This window comes from Canis lupus, chromosome 25, assembly GCF_048164855.1.
Source record: "Canis lupus baileyi chromosome 25, mCanLup2.hap1, whole genome shotgun sequence".
Taxonomy (NCBI): Eukaryota; Metazoa; Chordata; class Mammalia; order Carnivora; family Canidae; genus Canis; species Canis lupus.
Window position 1 is genome coordinate 21,022,596 of NC_132862.1, and position 22,182 is coordinate 21,044,777.

The 22,182-nt window shown below is 37.9% G+C and overlaps 1 protein-coding gene across 4 annotated transcripts in view; it reads left to right on the forward strand.

The window, feature by feature from the left end:
- ITPR2 (inositol 1,4,5-trisphosphate receptor type 2) overlaps positions 1-22,182 on the forward strand; it is a 470,949-nt gene that overhangs the window by 20,500 nt on the left and 428,267 nt on the right. For 3 of the 4 annotated variants that reach the window (XM_072798592.1, XM_072798594.1, XM_072798596.1), the window contains exon 2: positions 14,050-14,120. The exons of the other annotated variant lie outside the window; for it this stretch is intronic. In XM_072798592.1, the coding sequence (XP_072654693.1) occupies positions 14,050-14,120 (71 nt within the window). The remainder of the gene's footprint in view (positions 1-14,049; positions 14,121-22,182) is intronic. 4 annotated transcript variants of the gene reach the window in all.

Genomic DNA, 22,182 nt, shown 5'->3' on the forward strand with positions numbered 1-22,182 from the left:
ATATATTTTAAAGGAGAGTGATCTTTCTGTGACATGCCTGTTGAATAAATTGTGTCTTCTTTGAACAAAACTATGCTAAGGTTAAGGGATGAGAATTTCCATAAAAACTTAGAGACCTCTTGATTCTAAGGTGTGTTTATGCTCTAAGAGTTTTCCTTGATCTTTTGGGGGTTGTGTGTCGCTTTGAGATTGAGGAAATTTAAATTGCAACTTAAATAGTATACAAAAACACAAGAGTTTATGTGTGTTTGATGGTGTTCAAGATTCCCTGAAGATCACCCATTGGATTCAAGCTTGGGAATGCTTGTGCTAATGTGTAATAATAGCTCTTTATTAAACTGGAAGCTTTGGGTTTGGTTTGCATTGTACTCTGTGGTTTCCTCAGTGTCTAGGACAGTGCCTGGCTCATAATCAATGAATATTTGTTGAATGAACAGTGATAAAATAGTTATATTTTATTTTGGACACATTTGGTATGTGGTTAATCTAATCTGGATTTTCTGGTTGTTTATACTTTAACTAGATCTGTACTCTATATAGGACCTTCATTTACTTTTATTGCAAGAGATAGAAACCCAATTAGTTTGAGAAGATTAGGAGCTTTTTTGGTTTGCATTACTGGGGAGTCCAAGAGGAGGTTCTGGCTTTAGGTTCAACTGAGATCAAGGGTTCAGTTGAGGTGACCGAGGGTTCAGTTGAGACTAGGATTGTGTCTCTCTTTTTTCACTTCTCTCCTTCTCAGGACTTATTCTCAGGCAGGCTTTTTCTACTCATGGTGGGGAAAAATGATTTCTGGCAGTTCTAGGCCTACACTTTCTCTCATAATGCTTGATTTTAGGAGATAGAACCCTCCCTTTTCCTTTCATTGTTCATATCTGCTTCTGTAGAGGCACTTTGGCCCTGCCTGGCTGTATACTTTCCTCTGGACCAAGTACTGTGTGTCTGGCATGAAGGAAGAGAGAAGGGCTCACCTAGGTCTCATATCCTCCTTTGGGTGGTGGAGGGATGCCATTGTTTCTTTTTTTTTTATTTTTTAAGATTTTATGTATTTATTCATGAGAGACACAGGCAGAGGGAGAAGCAGGCTCCATGCAAGGAGCCCGATGTGGGACTGGATCCCTGGGACTCCAGGATCACATCCTGGGCCGAAGGCAGGCACTAAACCACTGAGCCACCCAAGGGTCCCCTGATGAAGAGATTTAAATAAATTTTTTCTGAGGTGATTTATCTTACTATTGAACTTCTTTCAGCAATTAATGATAATGATAAATAGTAATGATGGTGAATATTATGATAGTTAATAATTACTGAGTATGTACTTTGTGCATTTATAATCAATAGTGTTCATGATGATGATGGCTAACCTTTAGTGAATGTTAACTTTGTACCAGGTATTTGCATTATCAGATTAGTTAATTTTCAAATCAACTCTTTAAAGTTTATACTAGTACTGTCTAAATTTTGTAATTAGTCCAGAGAAATAACTTTTCAACATCACATATTTAGTATGAAATAGATAAAATTGTGATATTAGAATCTTAAAAGGAAATCTCTGTTGTTAAATTTATTATTATCCCATTTTTGTCCTGCTCTAGCAGAAGTTAATATGTCTTTTTGGGAACCTTTATTTCTGCTTATGATGATCACTGAAGAAATAGTATTAAAATTAAGAGTATCCTTGCATTTAGAGAGAAATTCATTACCTAGTGTTAATTACAAAATCTAACTTAGAAATACTATTTTTGCCTGCAAGGATAGGAATTTTTTTTTTTTTGTCTAACCTGGAAACAAGGGAAATAATTCAGCGCATGTATGTGTAGCTTTCTTCAGCTGTCATTTTCCTGCTTATTTTTGTTTACCTTTGATTTTATCCTCATTTGGCTCTGCTTTCAGAGGTCATGTGGGTTGCTTCATTTTCATTTACTCCATCCCACAGAGGTCTCTGCTTTTTAATTAAAACACTCCAGAAGAGGATTTATCTATCATTTCAGCCACAATTAAACCCTTGGTAATAACACAAATAAGTCTGGGATTATTTTCTTCCTGCAAAGAAAAGGCTTAAAAGAGGGTCTTTTGCCCATTGATTCCATCTATACCAATTATAAGGGTGACTTTAAATTGATATCTGTGTTCTTTTTTTTAATTCCAATTTATTCACATTTAGCCACTGTTAATTAAATGTTGGAAGCTATGTCTCTAGGAGGTTAATTTTTAAGAGTTTTGAGCTCTTCCCTTTTCTGATTCTAGAAATATCCCAGGTCCTTGTTGACTCAAAATAAGAGTTATCTGCTTGTAGTTTTAATAAGGCAATTGTTATACTCTTCAACTTTCTGGGGAAAAAAAAATTTAGTTTCTCATGCTGGAATAATTGTGGGAATTGGTCTATAGCTGACAGAGGTTTTTCTGGCCAGGGAACTTCTCTTGCCAACTCTTTCTTCTTAGGTATGTTTCTCTTTCATGCATGATTAGCCAGCAAGTGGTAGATAGTTCTATATTCCTCTCCTTTTGGAGAAGGTAGCATACTCAAAGGAACAAGGAAGAGGCATGTCCTTACACCTCTAAACCTTAATCACCAATTGCATTGTGCTCTGAAGAGTTCCGAAGAAGGAAATATTTTTGGCTAACTTATGTTCTGTTTTGCCTAAGAGCTCTTACTGATTGGTACTTTTTGAGGTCTCTTTTAGCCATCCACTTCCAGAATATCTAATTAAATGTTACTTATGCTTTGCCAAGGAGATGAGCCAAGAATGAACAGTTGTATCATTATCACATATTTATTTCATCTTTCCTGCCTATGATCTTAATACTATATCATCAACTTCATTTTGTCTTTTGCAATTTGGTTTCTTTACCTTCCCGATCCATTCATCCATTCAATTCATTCATAAATGAAGTACCCATTCATTCTTTCAATTATTTTTTGTGAACGGACTATATCCTAATCACTGTGCTACATATTGAGGTACATATTGAGGGTATAAAGATTAAAAATATACTCCTGCAGGGGCACCCGGGTGGCTCAGTTAGAAGAGCATGAGATGCTTGATCTCAGGGTCATGAGTTTGAGCCCCATGTTGGGTGTAGAGATTTATATAAATACATAAATAAACTTAAAAAAATATACTCCTCCTGCAGTCCTCAAGGAGCTCACTGTTTTTTAGAGGTATGTATCTTAGAAGTATAATGGCAATAAATATCACCTTGGAAGGGTGCATATCAAATATGGTGGGGCCGTAGAAGGAGTCTAAGCCTCTGGTGCATGGATGAGTATGGGCTTTTTAGCTAAACATAAGTACATTATGAGCCAAGAGAATAGTATTTTTTAAAAACTTATGAATTTAGTCTATATTTTAGAAATATAGTAGAAATATGAAAATCATATATAGTAATCTGAAAATAGTTGAGGGACCTGGTATGTTAATATTCCATATATGCTCAAAAGAAAATACTTCCTCCAGTTATGAATTTTATATACTTTCATGAGGAGTTACATGTTTTATATATGCCTGTTGGATCAGGCTTGTTATTTTTGGGTTTCAAGACATATATTCTTACCAAATTTTGTCTGTTGGCTCTATCAGTAACTGAGAAGTGTGTTGAAATCTCTCACTATGATAATGTCTTTGTTAATTGCTCCCTGTAGTTCTAGAAGTTTTGTTTTATGTAATTTGAGGCTATTACGTATTTAGAATTTTGCATCTTCTTAGTGAACTAAAACACTTCTCATTATGTAAAGGCCTTATTTATCCTGAATGCTACTTTTTTCTTTTTTTAATTTTTCTTTATTTATTCTTAATATTTTATTTATTTATTCATGAGAGACACAGAGAGAGAACGAGAGAGGCTGAGACACAGGCAGAGGGAGAAGCAGGGTCCACGCAGGGAGCCCGATGTGGGACTTGATCCCGATCCCAGGTCTCCAGGCTCATGCCCTGGGCTGAAGGTGGTGCTAAACCGCTGAGCCACCTGGGCTGCCCTCTTTTTTTTTTTTTTTTTTAAGATTTATTTATCTTTTTGAAAGAAAGAGAGAAAGAGAGAGAGAGAGAGAGAGAGTGAGTGCCTGAAGTGGAGAGAGGGAAGGGGCAGAGGAAAAGGGAGAAGCAGACTCCCCACTGAGCAGGGAACCTGATCCAGGGCTGGATCCCAGGACCCCCCTAGATCATGACCTAAGCTGCAGGCAGATGCTTATCTGACTGAGCCACTCAGATGCCCCAGTGCTTTTTTTTTTTTTTCTTAAAATCTGTTTTTCTGATACTATCACTGTAACCATAGTTTTCTTTTGATTGGTATTTCTCTGTTATGTCTTTTTCTATCCTTATGTTCTAGGATGATTCTTATAATTATGTAGGATATGGTTGGATTTTTTATCCAGTCCAAAAATCTGCTTTTGGGAAGGGGGGGGGGGCGAATCTGTCTTTTAAATGATAAGTTAAAAATTTAAATTTATTATGCTTATTGTTGGCTTGGTTCTACCGTCTTACTTTGTGCCTTATATTAATCATAACTTCCCCTTGATTTTTCCTTTTTTCTTAATTTTTTTTGCATAGATTGAAGTTTTGCTTATTTTTCTTTTTATTCTTTTTTCCCCTTCCTATTCCTTCTGTATTTATATACTCTGTTTCTGTTGTTTAAGTAGTTTAAGAAATTACACTATACATACTTAAGAAAGCATAAAGGTAATTGATACTTTAATTCATTTGTGTATCATTCAGAAACACTGGACTGTTTCATTCTGATCACTTGCTTTCTGCTTATATGCAGTTGTTCATTATTTTGGTGCTGTTCTTTTTTTTTTAAACCCACACGTTAGTCATTATTATTCTTTTATACCAATGATGTTTGTTTAGATTAATTCACGTTAAGCGTTTTCCCCCTATTTCTTCTAATAACTTCTATTTTTTCTAGTAAGACAGTTTTCCTTCAGTATCTGAAGTATAAACTCAACAGTGAAAGTCTGTTAATGGTAAATTCTTAGTTTTTGTCTATCTAAAAATGCTTTTTTTTTTTTTTAAAGATTTATTTATTTATTCATGAGAGACACAGAGAGAGGGAAGTAGAGACATAGGCAGAGGGAGAAGCAGGCTCCCTGCAGGGAACCTGAAGTGAGACTTGATCCCAGATCCTGGGATCATCCCCTGAGCCAAAGGCAGAGCTACCAATAGCTGAGCTACCCAGGTGTCCTTAAAAATGCTTTGATATTACTCTTGTTCTTAAAATTAACTTTGCTAGTACACACAATTTAAACTTGACAGTCTAATTTTCTTAAAGCATTTGAAGAAATGATTCCACTATCTTCTGGCTTATATTGTGGATTTTGAGAGGTCTCTAATAGGTTGTGTTTTCTGTATCCATGGATTCATATTTTTCATTAGCTCTGGACATTCTCAGACATTGTCTCTTTGAATATTGCTTCTTTTTCATTCTCTACATCCTCTTCTTCCAGGATACGAATTATATATGCATGGTAAGCTTCTTATCCTACCATATATATTTATGGTAGGATGAGAATAAATGAAAGATAAGAATAAATATATATTGATATCCTATCATATATATGGTAGGATGAGAATAAATATATATTAATATTTATTTCAGAGAAAGAAAGAGGGCAGAGGGGGCCAGGGGAGAGGGAGAGAGAGAATCTTTTTTTTTTTTTTTTTTAAGATTTTATTTATTTGTTCATGAGAGACAGAGAGAGAGAGAGAGAGAGAGAGAGAGGCAGAGACACAGGCAGAGGGAGAAGCAGGCTCCATGCAGATAGCTTGATGTGGGACTGTATCCCGGGTCTCCAGGATCATGCCCTGGGCTGAAGGTGGCGCTAAACTCCTGAGCCACCCGGGCTGCCCAGGAGATAGAGAATCTTAAGCAGGTTCCATGCCCTTGGGCTCGATTTCATGGCCCTGAGATCATGATCTGAGCTGAAATCAAGAGTTGGACACTTAACTGACTGAGCCACCCAGGTACCCCCTACATTTTATATTTCTTTAACCCCTCTTCCATTCTTATTCTGTCCTTCTTACCCTCAATTTCCTTTTGAGTGATTCTTAAGATTTATCTTCCAATCTTCCAGGTTATTCATTAGCTGTGTCTTAATTTACTGCCTTAAACTCACCTACTTAGTTCAACACTTATGCTTCATTTGTAGAAATTCTTAATCAGATCTGTCTGGCCATTTTTGATTGCTCTACTCTTTGTTCTTTTCTTTCTTTTTTTTTTTAAGATTTATTTATTTTTAGGGAGAGAGGGAGACAAGGAGAGAGAAAGACAGAGAGAGAGACACAGGGATTGAGTGCTAGTGAGAGTTGGGGGATGGGCAGAGGGACAATCTTTAAGCAGACTCCCCGCTGAGTGCAGAGGTGACATGGGACTGGATCCCATGATCCATGAAATCGTGACTTGAGCTGAAATCAAGTTGGTCCCTTAACTGACTGAGCCACCCAGGTGCCCCTTACTTTTTGATCTTATTAAAAAAAATATAATTTTATCTTAAAACATTCATAATAGTTACCTTATTTTTTTAGTTGATAATTACACTATTGTTTTTGGTGATTCATGTTTGTTACCTTGATTTTAAAAATATTTGAGCTCGGGGGATCCCTGAGTGGCGCAGCGGTTTAGCGCCTGCCTTTGGCCCAGGGCGCGATCCTGGAGACCCGGGATCGAATCCCACGTCGGGCTCCCGGTGCATGGAGCCTGTTTCTCCCTCTGCCTGTGTCTCTGCCTCTCTCTCTCTCTCACTGTGTGCCTATCATAAATAAATAAAAATTAAAAAAAAATATTTGAGCTCGCAATGCCTGGGTGGCCCAACGGTTGAGCATCTCTTTGGCTCAGGGCATGATCCTGGAGTCCTGGGATCGAGTCCCACATCAGGCAACCTGCGTAGTGCCTGCTTCTCTCTCTGCTTGTCTCTGCCCCTCTCTCTCTGTGTCTCTCATGAATAAATAAATAAAAAATCTTTAAAAAATATTTGAGCTCATATTTCTTTGCATTTAATATGTAGGATAACAACTATAAACTGGACAAAATATAAAAAAACAACTATGTGAAGGTGTGAGAAAGTGACCAAAAGCAGTAGAAACCTAGAGTGAGGGTAGGTGTCTATGCTTGGAAGAAAAGAGTGTCACTAGGTGAGTTTTCCATTTTATGCCTTTTTTCCTGAGACTACCTCCAAATTGGTGCCAAATTGTTTCTGGTGGTAAAAACTCAGAAAAGAATGTCAGTCTGGTAGGAGTAAACATCTGGACCAGAACTTTGCCTTGTGAGTCATTTTTTACCAGCACCAATGATTTTCTAGGTCTAGGCAGATGTTTGAGAACTGATAGTAGTTACAGTCAACTCCGCATTACTAAATAAGTGATCTCACCTGGTATAGATGCTCATTCATATCCTGAGGAAGGCATTTTGCAAATTCTTTGACTTTTATGTAAACAGTAATAGGCAGACTAGGAGAAAATGCTGTACAAACTGACTTCTAAGACAATGGGGAGGGAACCGAACAAAATCACATACTTGCGCCGTCCTTGGAATGATAGAATAATACATCAACCTAAAAAAATTAATATCAGTTAAACATTCACACTACAGTGAAAATACTATAAATGCCAGAGTTTGCTATTGAAGAATAATACCACAAGCCAACTCTAATTACAAAGGAGGAGAAATGAAAAAAAAAAAAAAAAAAAAAAAACAGAACTAGAAGGGATTGTCAGAACACAACTGCCCCGTTTAGGAAATAAGGCACAGAGAGGTTAAATGATGAGTGTAAACACAGCTGGTTTTGTAGTGGCAGACCAAGGCTTAAAACTTAGTTTTTTTTTTTTTTTTTTCTTTCTGTTCTAATGCTGCTTCTAAATGAAGGTGAAGGAGGGAGGTGAATATGTGCCAGCGTGGGGGGCGGGGGGCTGTGGAATGGCAGGTGGTAGGGATGTATGAGGAGGAGGGATAATTTAGGTAAGATGCCAGAGGATTGAAGAATTTAAGAGAGAAATTTGTATGGCTAGCAAAGTGAACCCAGAGTTGGGGATAAAATTATTTGTGGTAAAGTTCTGGAAGTACTTTGAGGGCAATTCCATAATGCTTAAGACCTTAGTCGCTATCCAAACCCCCTCTCTTAGTAAACATTTTTGGTAATATCCATTGTGGATTCCCAATTTCTCTTTCCCCCCTAACTTCATTTTGTTTAAAAGTGCTTCAGAGTCATTTTGTTAGAAATGAACTATATATCATTTAATGGTACGAAGAGCAGAGAGATATGTGGCAGGTAAACATCAGGAAAATAATATACTTATTCTATTAAGCATTCACACTAGAAAGTTTCTTTTGTGTTTTCTGAAGGAAAAAGATGCGACTGTTAACTTTAAAAAAAAGTTATTTTATCTGCATAATTGGGTTTATTTGGGAATAACGGAGAATTGCAATTTAGTGATACAAGCTGAAGCAAAACCATAGGCAAGTCCAACCAACAAAGGAAAGGACCATTATTTTATGGAGAAGGAGAAAGTTGGGATGGGTTGTTTTGAATGAAAGTCCATTGGAGAAAAGCATGAATCCAGGATCATGACAGTTTCTCATTGGCTGAGTTTCAAGTGTAGGTGATTTCTTATAGGAGATGCAGTGTACATCTTTCCTTATTGGGCCTGCAATTGATGATTCTTCCTATTTATGTTTTTCGTGTAATTGACTTTGAGTGGTATGGTATGACTTCCCCTTTGAGTTTTTCATTCCATCCTTCCTATTCCGTAAGATTTCCTTTTATTCCTTATTTATGACTAACGTTTTACTTATTATGTGACATTTTCTTTGCAGATGGTAGAATAATAAGGGACTGGAGATCAAAGAAATTTTCTCTCTTTTGGAAATATTTAAAAAAATCTGATAGCCATATATTTTATACAATAATTTATTTATACCCCATGCATATTTCTAAAATATACTATTCTAAAATCTGCTATTTAGTTTTGCCTATTTATGCCTTCTATGTAAATGTAATTATATAGCATTTACTAGTTTGGGACTTGCTTTTTTTTTAAGCTCAACTTTATGTCTTTGAGATTTTTTATTGGGCTATATGAGATATAATTATTATTATTATTATTTTTAAAGATTTTCTTTATTTATTCATGAGAGACACAGAGAGAGAGAGAGAGAGGCAGAGACATAGGTAGGGGGAGAAGCAGACTCCACGCAGGGAGCCTGATGTGGGACTCGATCCTGGGTCTCCAGGATCAGGCCTTGGGCTGACAGCAGCACTAAACTGCTGAGCCAGCCAGGCTGCCCGAGATATAATTATTTAGAACGGGCTACTTTAGCCTTTTTCAGGATTTGATAATTTTTGATAATTTTCTGAAACACATATGGATGGGAAGTGTTTTCCACCCTTCCTTATATCTACTTTTAGGCAATTGTTTGTTGGTTCCAGTTATTTTTAATGTTTACATGGCCTCCCAAAAATAACATTATTGACTTATTTAGTGATTCAAAAAGTCACCCAGTCATTCACTCAATTAATAATTATTTAGCATCTTCCATGTTTGAGGCCTGATGATTAAAGTTGGGCATATTATGGTAAGCAAAACAGAAATGGGCTGATTCTCTTGGGACTTATAACTTATAGCATTAGAGACCTATATATAAATAAAAAATTATGATGGAGTCTGATAAGTTTTATTGAGAGAGGGTAGCCTAAAGTACTATTGGAGTGTAGAACAGGTACTCTTGATCCATTTAAGGAAGGTGAGACGTTTTAAAAAGATTTATCTATTTACTTGAGAGAGAGAGAGAGAGCATGAGCACACGAAGGGCAGAAGGAGAAGGAGAGAGTATTTCAAAATTCTCTCAAGATTCTCAGGAGAGAATCTCTGAAACGAATGTGGACCCCCATGTAGGGCTCCATCTCATGGCCCTGAGCTCACCACCTGAACCACAACTGAGCCCAATGTTTAACCAACTAAGCCATCCAGGCGATCCTGATGATATTTAAAAAAAATACAGATTCTTGGTCATGATCCGCAAAAATTTTGATTCTGTACATCTGGATTAAAGACACTTGTTGTTGTTAGTATTATGGGGCTGATTATTATTTAACTCCCCCACATAGTCCAGCCAATTTTGAAAATACTGTGCATGAGTGATTAAAATGGGTAGTAGTCATGGCAGGGTCTCTTAAATGAACTAGCTAGGGATGTAATAGATGGTTTTTGGGTGATTTCTGCCAGTAGACCAAAGGTTGAACTTTGTATTAATCCCTATTCAATTGTAAATTCTTGTCCCTAGGTCATAAAAGTTAACTGCACCAGTGGAAGGTGGGAGAGCTTTGCTTTACTGATAGTACACGTGGAAAAGACCTGGAATTGTTTAGTTATAAACCCAAAGAGAGTCAGAGGTGGGCCTAACTATCATGATCTTAGATCACATAACTGCAAACATTGTATCAGAAAGAAGGAGGCGGCACCTGTGTGGATCAGTGGTTGAGCATCTGCCTTTGGCTTAGGTTGTGACCCTGGGGTCCTGGGACTGAGTACCCCATCAGGCTCCCACAGGGAGCCTGCTTCTCCCTCTGCCTGTGTCTCTGCCTCTCTCTCTGTGTCTCTCATTAATAAATAAATAAAATTAAAAAAAAAAAAAAGAAAGAAGGAGGCAAGGGTCCCTTGTGCAGGAGGACTTGCTGGAGGGCATATCTGGACTCCTGTGGATAGTCCCTAGAATCATATTTAAGGGGGATGGTGACACTTGGGTGTATGAGAGGATGTTGAGCTCCTTGATAAATATCCATATGAGAAAGAATTGGAGAGAAATAGTCCTATTCATCCCAGAGGAAAAAAAAAAAACTTAGTTTACATAGTTCCAGAAGAAAGAACAGGGATGAAAAAGGGAAAGGTAAGCCAGTGTCTTTTTATTCACTGACTCATTTAGTCATGTAACAGATATTTAGTATGTACTCATTCTTGAAATTGCCAAAGATATAACAGTAAACAAGACAGATTCAGTTCCTGACTTCATGAAGCTGCAGTTTATTGGAAGATCCAGACGATTAAGCAAGGAACTTAATGAAAATGTGATAAGTCCAGTAATGGGAAACACAGGGTGCTATTTCCTCTCCATATAAAACACCTTTCTGATATTAATACTATCAGAAGGGTGGTAAATGATGAATACTCTGACCTTGGAGGTATTCCAGAAGAAGCTGTGGGGGTAATGAGGAAGTTGTGCCAATAACTGCCATTAAAATCATATTTAACTTTTAGCATCAGTGGTTGTCAATACTTTGTGACAGATTCACACTCCCTGCTTTTTGCCCCCTCCCTACCCGGTCCTTCCCTTTCTTTGATTCTCATTTACAATTACTTAAGTCTGTATGATGAAATGATTTTGTGATTTTCACAGATGTTTGTGTGTAAAGAATAGGACTAATTCTTAGAACTGAAGTCATTCTTAGTATATTTTAATCTGGGCTATCAAGTAATTGAGGATAGGCATAAGTCTTTATGTAAATGCACTGTGATCTGATTTATAGGTTCAATTTTTCCTATTCCTTTGGATGATTAACCCATGCAGATGGGGACTCTTAGGGGGCATTATAGTGGGAGCCTGTATTTCTGGGGGGCATGGGCAGGTACAAAGAATGAGTAGGATGTCAATGCTGCTTTTCATATAATTTTTGTGTGTTCTAAAAAAGATTATGATTGTTTTCAGTGTTATGTTTTGAATTCTTAACATGTCTTAAGTAGTTAGAAGAGCTGACTTTTAATTCATAGCATTTAAAAAAGTTAAATATTTTATTGTGACATTCTTAGGACTCTTTAAGCTTTTCACATCAGTGTTATAGGCTGAAGTTGGATATTATGGAGGTTTGAGTTTACTTTCTCTTGACCCAATGTGACTTCCTGTTTCTAAGAAAAACAGTTTTAAAGACTTTTAAAAGGAATATCTTGCATGCTTGGCAGCTCTTGTAAAACCACATGTTAGTAAACCAGTGTGAATGAAATATATATATATATATGTGTGTATATATATATATATATATCCCAAAGAAAGAATCATATTGCTCGGCCGTTTTGTTTTGTGCAAATTGGATGCCATAGAAAATTCTGGTGATTTGGTAATCAGATAAATCAAGAACCAAAAGTTTCATTTTGATTTAGTTAATTATCCTAATTCAAGGGGACATTTGATCATAAATTGGGATTTACTCTGCTGGAGTTGATGTATACTGGTGATTCTGATTATAATGGTTTTTGTTTCTTGCAACTTGGGCACTTCCTTTCTTTTTCTTTTTTTTCTTTTAAGATTTTATTTATTTATTCATGAGAGACACACAGAGAGAGGTAGAGACATAGGCAGAGGGAGAAGTAGGCTCCTGGCAGGGAGCCTGATGGGGGACTTGATCCCAGGACTCCAGGATCCCGACCTGAGCCAAAAGCAAATGCTCCACCACTGAGCCACCCAGGTGCCCCTGGGCATCTCCTTTTAAATATATTCACAAATTTAACCAATTCACATGCATCCTCACAATATCATGAAAAAAGTCCAATTAGTCCTACTTAGTCAATGAAGTAAATGAATATTAGTGAATAAGCTTTGGTAGTTAGATAATTCTCTTTGAACAGGAGGTTCATGTCTCCTGGTTCTCAGGTCAGAGATTCAGCTTCTCTCTTGGTATTGTTCTAGTAATTGGCTTCTAATGAATATTTTATTTATTATTTATTATTATTTATTTATTTATTTATTTATTTAAAAGATTTTATTTATTTATTCATAGACACAGAGAGAGAGAGGCAGAGACACAGGCAGAGGGAGAAGCAGGCTCCATGCAGGGAACCCGATGTGGGACTTGATCCCGGGTCTCCAGGACCACACCCCAGGCTGCAGGCGGCGCCAAACCGCTGTGCCACCGGGGCTGCCCATCTAATGAATATTTTAATTGGAATTAAATATGTTTTTGTAATTCTAAGGGTGATTTATTCATTTGATTAATATTCGTTGAGTACCTAGTGTGTGTCAGGCATTCTTCTAGAAGTTGACTGTATGGTAAGGAATAAGGCAGGCAAAGTCCTTGATTTTTATTTATTTATTAAACACTTATTTAAAGGCTTAGTATATGCCAGAAACTGCATGAGGTTCTTTAGAGATATTAAGTCATTTAATTGTCCTAGCAATGCTATGAGGTAGGTATCTTTATTGCACAAGTGTAAAGAAGGCTCAGAGTCCCCTAGCTAGGAAGCAGCTAACCCAGGCTTTGAATGGAGAATGAGAGCTCATTACTACTTTATCGTCCCTCGGTGAACCTGATCTCATGAGCTCACACATTGTTGTTAAAAATGTTAACAACATTTTGTTAAAAATGTTAAAAAACAATAATAACAACAAAAAAGCCTCCAAAACACACAGAAGAAAAAAATAAAGGAAGGACAAAACCATGTGTCATCTGACCACTGTTAATATTTTGGTGTCTGTGTTCCATTCCTTATATGTGTATGTGTAGAGTGTGTGTGTTTGTGTGTGTTTAAACATATAGAATATCTTGTTGGTTTGTTACCACTTATTTTCACAACATATAAATATTTTGCAGGCCAGTACATTTAAAAAATAGACTTTTAGGGCAGCCTTGGTGGCCCAGTGGTTTAGCGCCGCCTTCAGCCCAGGGTGTGATCCTGGAGACAAGGGATCGAGTCCCACATCAGGCTCCCTGCATGGAGCCTGCTCCTCCCTCTGCCTGTGTCTCTGCCTCTCTCTTTCTCTCTGTGTCATGAATAAATAAATAAAATCTTAAAAAAAAAAAAAGACTTTTAAATAGCTGTACAGAGTTCCATCATTTGTCTATATCATGATTTATCTAACCAGTTTCCTTCCACTTAACGAAAATTTTCAATTTCATAAACTCTGCTTTAATTAGTATCTTTATAACAAAATCTTTTTACAAATTTATGATAAAGAGTTTCTTAGTGAAAAATGGTATTAAAACTCTTTGTAAATATTTATACAGTATCCACATGCAGTCTGTGCTTTAAGAACATGACGAGGTTAACAATGTAAACATACTTTTTCTTTTAGGTTAGTGGATGACAGATGTGTGGTGCACCCAGAGGCAGGAGACCTTGCCAACCCTCCCAAGAAATTCAGGGGTAAGAAATAAATATATATTTAAGTGACCTAAGGGCATGAGATTATTTTTGTGTCTTAAAATAATTCTTGTTAAAACTTTAAATTTTTAATTAAAAAAATTTTTTTTCCTGTTAAAACTTTATTCCATGTGAAACTTCCACATATCAATATATCCACTGAAAATTTCTTCAAAAATTTCTTCATTATTTTTTTCTTCTGTACACATTGAAGGCTTTACAATGAAAGAATAGTATCAATTTTTGTTTTGCTGGACAATAATCTATCCGTTGAATGGAAATCTCAGTAATTAACTCTGAAAGGCTGCTTTTCAAACCAATAAATACAGCCAAATATTTATTTATGTATTTCTATGACAGTTAAGCTATAAATGTTAGTGTTACATTATCAGCTCTTTAGTTTATCTTTGTGAAATCTCCAGGAGGGTGACAGTGATTTTGTTCACTTAGCTTTTAAAATGTCACTTTGAGTGGCATGTAATGACTAACAATTGTTTTAGAACTCCTTTCTAAGCATAATTTTAGAGTTAGCTTGATAATATCAACTGAGGCATTGGCCATAAGAGGAGACTGATGATAACTTGACTGTGATGAAGGAAGGATTAATGGAATCTGCAAAGGAATCCTGGTCAAATGAAAGCCAACCATTAAAAGCTGGCTCAAATCAATTTCATAGATTGTGTGTACTTATAAAAATAAAGATAATTTTAGAGCAGCATCATTCACTGGGAACACAGTGTGTAAGCATTACTTCTCATAATGTTGAAAAGCAGCTTTAATATGGGACAAAATGCCAGAGAGAGAAAGTGGAAGGGATTCCCTAGAGCCCCAGACCGGTCAGGATGTGCTATTTCCTGCCCTGGGGAAAGGAAGGCTGTTAACAATTGCCAAATGTTTCCGTTGTTTCGTTCCCTGTGATGGACTCTTTTCCACTCAATTCCCATGATAAGAATATCATAGATGTTTCATTTTCTCTAAACCCAGAACCTTGTGGAGAGAGTGACAAGCACAAGAGATATTTTTGGAGTTAAATTGGCCACTCTGAATGGGAAATCCAATTTTTTTTTCTCCACGTGGAGAAATTAACATAAAGCCACCTGTGGGAGATACGCTGCCCATCAGAAGCACCCATAAAACTACTCAGTAGGGACTCTACCCTAAGTCTGGGCAAGCGAGGGGTCCCCTCAGCAGTCCTTCCTGAGGATGGGCTCACAAGAGAACTAGGGTGACAAAGAGTCAGTAGTGGGACAGGTGAGTCAGTAGTGCTGGAGGGCATTAAAGATACAAGGAAAAGTTTTGAAGGCAAACTGGGACAACGAATCTGTATCTGTAACAGGAAAAACATGGGGTTCAGGTTTTGACTGTACGGCTCCCTGGCTGTGTCATTTAAAGTAGGTCACCTAACCGCTTTGAGCCTCAAAGGGCATTTGTTGTTGGCTGGTGAGAGCAGGGATGGGTAATAACAAGAACAATGCCCACCACACAAAGCTTTGTGAGGCTTGAAATCTTTCCAGAGAATAAATGTAAAGGGTTTTAAATCATTATAGAAATGACAGTTAACTTACAATAGAAAGGCACGAGATATTTCCTTTTGACATATTTGACTCTGCTCTTATGTTGTTCCCTCTCTGAGAACAGGATTCTACTTTTTCCTTTTTTGTGTTTTCTAGGCATTTGCCTCTACTAGACATCCAGAAAACTGCAATTAGGTGCTTTGGTTGAGAGACTGAGACTTTTTTTGGGGTCATATGATAAAACTTGGGGACAATGGGGGCTGCTCCACACTTCACTGCCCCAAGATTGGGTAGTCTTACTTCTCGGGCAGTTAGGGGAGATGAATCTTGCAAAGGTAACCTTCAGGGTTTGTGGCCACCTTTTCTTCTTTTCCTCTTTCCCAGTGCAGTGCATTGGTTGAAAGCCTCAAGATTATTTAGTGTATTTGAGGGAACCCCATGGTAACGCTCTGAATCTACTAGGTAATTAAATATAGATGCTTGGTGTCATATTATTCTGTGGGCGCTCGTTCAAAGTATGAATCACTCAGGTGCTCTATCCCGCCCATGGAAGGCTGGCTTTTCCTGTAATCTAATACTTTTGGTTATTGTCCTTGCTAGTTTGTTCTGATTCTCTGCCTCTAGTCTAAGACTAAAACTTTTTTTTTTTTTTTTTTTTACTCCATTTATCATCAGAGGGTGGTCCTTTTTATTGGGGATTGGGGGTTTCCTTTTACTTTAAACCTCTGGCTCTTCAATGATTCTTGGAACCCCGTCATGGCAGAGGCCCAGAAAAGAGATCCCTGAGGTGGGCTTGCCTCTGCCCTGGTGTTCAGACTGCTCAGCAGCCAAAAGTGTGCCTTGTCTTTTCACATCGCTTGTCCATTTACAGCTTTTGTATTTCACCATTCTCTCTGCCTTCACATATTCCCCTTGTGCCCTCTGGCTTTAAAAATCATCATTTTTTTTTCATAGGTTGGCCTCCCAGCATCACCACCCCTGCATTTCCAGACTCCTCAGCCAAGTTTCCAGAGCACCCTCCCTCATTGTTACTTTTTAGATAAGGTGAAGAAACAATAGCATATCACACAGTTCCGCTGTACCTCAGTTCCTCTTGCTTCAGCCACACAAATGATATTCTCAAATTAATTTGAAAAGATCTTTGTTTTTCAGAATCTATTATTTGTCCAAGTGAATCATACTATTTTAGAACTTCTAGGCAATTAAAAGGTAATCCAGTGTAACACCCCCTGCCCCTGCAATTTTTGGAATGAGGAACCAGAGTTCCAAAAGGGTTAAAATGATTCTCTTCAATATGCACAATTTTACAGCGAAATATTCTTTTGACTGTGTCTCACGTATCAACAGAGGAAACCAAATTTTAACAATAACTTCCAAAGAGCTATTTAAAACCTTATTGACAGCTATTTTTTAGCAGAAACCACACAGACTAATATTGACAAAAGCACAGTGGCTTTCTCTTGTCAGTGCAAAATGGTCAACTACTATCTGCTTTTTTTTTTTTTAATTTTTAAAATTTATTCATGAGAGACACAGGGAGAGAGAGAAAGGCAGAGACACAGGCAGAGGGAGAAGCAGGCTCCATGCAGGGAGCCCAACTTGGACTTGATCCCGGGACTCCAGGGTCAGGCCCTGGGCCGAAGGTGGTGCTAAACCGCTGAGCCACCCGGGCTGCCCAAACTGTCTGTTTTCTTAAAAGATAAACTTTAATCTTTGGAATAAATTCATATGTACAGAGGAGTTGTAAAAGTAGTATAGATGGTTCTTCTTCACCCAGTTTCCCATTGTGTTAGCATGCTTCCATTTGGGGCATTTTGTCAAAACCAAGAAATGACTGCTTGTACACTGCTATTGAACTTCCAGACTTCCTTTGGATTTCACCAGTTTTTTACCTACTCTCCTTCCTCATTCCTGATCCCATCAAGGACCCCATGAAACATTTAGTATCATGCTTCTTAGTCTAATCTGGTCTCGGACATTTTCTCAGTCTCTCCTTGTTTTTCATGACCTTGATGCTTTTGGAGAATGCTGGCCAGGTATTTTGTAGAATGTTCCTCATTTGGGGCCTGCCTGATGTTTTTCTCATGATTAGATTGGGGTTAAGTTTTTGAGAATACCACCGAGATTCACTGGCCTTCTTCTTGCAAACATATCAGGGACACATGATAGCAACATGTTTGATGACTGGTCCTATTTTTTGATATATAATTTAATACTTCTCCCTCATACTAACTTATAGCAATTGTTTTTTATTGACTTTATAGTCTTTTGGTTTTCCTTTTTTCCCCTCTAGTTCCTGTAAACACTTTTTCCCTACCTTCCTTGCCTCCTACTCTCTAGAAAACTCTTCTCTGATGTGGATTTTTCCTGAAATCTGTGCTCTGTTGAACATGTGCATTCTCTTTTAAGAGAAGAAGCTAATAGAAATCAAAGCAAGAGAGATTTCTGTGTCCCTTTATTACCATCAGGGTGATAAAACATACAAGTAATAGAGAACCCAGGAAGCCACCCCCCAGAGGGAACGAGGGAATAGAAGGTAGCCCCTTCTTCTGGTTGATTAGATATTCCCCAGGGTTGGCTCATTTGGTCTTTAAATGTCCAACTCTAAAAAAAAAAAAAAAAGTCCAACTCTCAGATTCTGTGGTCCTTTGGCATGTGACTATTTCATGATGCACCATGCCTATCAGGTACACATCTGGCAAGCAAATAGTCATCCTGAAGCAGTAAATCACAATGATGTTTCTGGAAGTAGAACTAAAATAGAGAAATCTGGTCTGTGGTGCAACACTAATGTAGATAGTGGAAATCAGGGTCTTGGGAGAAGATTGACAAGATTATTTCTTCAACTCAATTCCTCCTCTTCATATAATTCAGGGAAGTTGCTTTGAAGTCTGGGACTCTCATCTTTTGCTTCTACTCATGGAAGTTACACACATAGGTGCATAAGTGAGAAAGCCATCTTGCTAGGTAGTAGTTTTGAGTTTTTATTTAGTTGACTATGTGGTCTTGTCTAACACAGTGATTCTTTAGTATGAGCCAATTTTAAATCCCTCCTCCACTAGTTTAACAGTGGCTGTGCTGAATTGCTTCAGATTTGAGGATAGTGTCATTTTTTAATGAAGCCTGAAACAATTTCAACTTTGAAATAACTAAGATTTATTAGACATTTAATACATGCTACCTATGCTTGGGGCTTCCTATCCATTATTATTAGTATTATTTTAAAAATATTTTATTTATTTGACAGAGAGAGAGAGAGAGAGTATGAGAGCACAAGCAGGGGGAGCAGGCAGGCAAAGAGAGAGGGAGAAGCTGGCTCCCCGCTGAACAGGGAGCCCGGTGCAGGGCTTGATCTCAGGACTCTGGAATCATGACTCTTAGCTGAAGGCAGATGCTTAACCAACTGACCTACCCAGGCACCCCTTCCTATTATGTGGTAATCACAATAACCCTATAAAGTGGGAATTGTCACTATTCCCAGTTTTGTAGTTGGCAGAGTTAAGTGTAAAGTTCTGCAGCCATCTTAAGATCATGGGCTGCAGAGCTGTTTGTTTTTATTTATTTTTATTTTTATTTTTTGCTGTTTGTTTTTATTCATTGTATCATACTATATATTGAATTATGCCCTCCTATAAATTTTACTTAGTGCCTCTGTACAGCCAATTAGATTAAATTTAATTCCTCTTTCACACAATAGCCTTTCTTTTTTTTTTTTTTAAATTTTATTTATTTATGATAGTCACAGAGAGAGAGAGAGAGAGAGAGAGAGAGACAGGCAGAGGGAGAAGCAGGCTCCATGCACCGGGAGCCCGACGTGGGATTCGATCCTGGGTCTCCAGGATCGCGCCCTGGGCCAAAGGCAGGCGCCAAACCGCTGCGCCACCCAGGGTTCCCCCACAATAGCCTTTCTAAGTATTTGTTTAGGGTGATCACATTTCTACAGATCTTTTCCAAAAATCTTTCACTTGCGGCCAGCCACAAATACTTCAGTGATTTCTCTAGTTTTCATTATAATGTCTTGTTTATTTTCTGGTCAAGCTTCTGTTTGTCAGTATAATTCTTAGAGGTATAGAAAGAAGAGAACATAGTACATTTCGGTCCAGGATGATGAGGATTTTCCTCTTTTTGAGATCCTCTGCTTGTGGCCCCAGAGTCCTGGGCAGGACTCCCTAATTCACCTCCAGCTGTTAGTCAACCTGGACTCCTGATGCTTTTCATTTGCATGTCTTAATCCTCATTTTCCTCCTCCTGTGCTATATAATTGGTACTTTGGAACCAAGTAGAGAATCTGTTACATTTCATCTTATTAGCATTGATCGGCTCATTATTCTTGCCTGCCACTCACTCTGTCTCTCACTCCAGTGCATGTGCCTTTGCTCTCTCTCTTTCTCAGATCTTAACTCTTATCCAAATTATTTATTCAAATTCCCAGTCTCTTGACACCTTGAAATTCGTTAGGTTGGCAAAAACATGTGATCCTCTGAATTCATGTGTTATTTCAGTGTACTTGAATATCTCTGAGGAGAAATAGGTTAGGATTGTGTTAGTCAGAGTCTCTACAAATCAGACTTCAGAAGCTGTGGATGGAGGTGATCTCTGGAAGCACAGATAAGGAAGTGGGGGAGAGTGAGCCTAAGGAAACAAAAGGCCACAAATTGTTCATTAATGTTCACCACTGTGGTGACTGGAACTCAGTGTTCCTGGGGCCTTCTGAGACTCCATGGGGACCATCCCTCAGAAATCTCTTCCCCAAGGATAGAAGAGCTGGGGCCAGCTTCCATCCTCTGGGGGTTACGGGTGGCCGCGAAAAGGGTGTTTTATCACCCTCTTCCACAACATACTTTTGGACGTCTCCTGCTTGTAGCTGAGCAAGTTCTCTAAGTGTCAGGAAAAGCTCTCGTGAAGAGAAGAGAGATGGGAGAACTTGAGGTTAGGGGCTGGCAGCGGGCTGGAAATGGTCCACTGTAGTTGTTAGTGAACTTGGGCCTGAAGACATGTGGTCACATTACTTGTGCATGCTTGGAAGTTGCACCTGTGCCTTTATTTGAAAGACCTGCAATTAGCCTGTAAAGTGTATGAGGGTAAAGACTGTGTTAGCCTTGCCCTCTGGGGAATTACCAAGATCAAGAAGAGTGCTTTGCATATTGTTAGTGCTGAATTAATTTTTGTTGAGTGAATTAATAAAGTTCTAGAAAAAATTATAATTCTTAAAGGCAATATAATTTCAGGTCTGTTGTCAGATATTTTTTTGGGGGGATCTTAACACCACTCAATATGTAACAAAGTTGTTGCTGATTAGTTGTTTTATAATAAAGCAATGTATAGACCTGCTATTTTGTTATAGTCTTAAATTCTACTCTAGATTTAAGTTCATTGGTGTCAAGTGTGCCTTCTAACAATTAGTCTGTAGGGTGAATAGCAGAAGATGAAAACTACTACAGGTATTGAGTGAAGTATTTTTAGGTTACAAGCATTTTGTAGTTTCCTACAAAGAAGTCTAGAAAATTTGAATGAATTTCCAAGCCAATAGTTACATGATTTATTAAAAAAACTGACCAAAGAAACAACAACAAAAAACTTTAAAATCTCTAGGTGAATGTTACTGCTGTGCTGCTTCTGTGTATTTGTGGTAAGTCATCATAGTACGAACCTTCTACAGCTAAGTCCCTATTATTAAACCCTAAGAGGCAGTGGAAATTGGATAATAAGTTTACTCTTCTCAGTGAGGTTTCAGAGAAGGTCCAAAGGATGAAATGAAAATAGATTGCTTTGCCTCTTTGCTTCTTCTGTTGGAGCTGGTCAAGATTGTAAAAGTGAATGTTTCAGTCTCTATTAGAGGAAGTTGCTGTGATTCTGAATGGTCAAATGGACTACTTTGGAAGTCTCACGAATTGCTATTTAGGGTGGTACACAATTAATTGTTTATCTAAAATATATATGGTATGTGAACTTTGATTTGTGGCTCTAAGTTGTGAAGTTTAATTTTCTCTCTCTCTCTTTTTTTTTAAGATTTTATTTATTTATTCATGAGACACACACACACACACACACAGACAGAGAGAGAGAGAGAGAGGCAGAGACACAGGCAGAGGGAGAGGCAGGCTCCATGCAGGGAGCCCAATGTGGGACTCGATCCTGGGTCTCCAGGATCATGCCCTGGGCTGAAGGCAGGTGCCAAACCACTGAGCCACCCAGGGATCCCTAATTATCTCTCTTAAGAGAAAGTAGTGACGGGTAGAAAATTAACACTTGTGATGTGCATGTTTAGTGGCATGAGGATAGCTCTCACCCCCCCACTCTCTAACCATCTATCCATCGGCCAATTTTCCTGTGCTACTAGCTCTTATATAAAAGTCTCCTTTCCAGTATTGTAGATGAAGTTAGTTATGTGTCTAAATTCCTGTAAGTATTGAATAAATATTGAATAAATACCTGTTGTCTGTGAGAATTTTAATAGCCAACACTACTCTTTCCAAGAATAGAAAGTCCTAAATGTTGAATTTCTTAACTTTGAGTGCTTGTGATGGCATTTATACATGTTACTTTGTTTA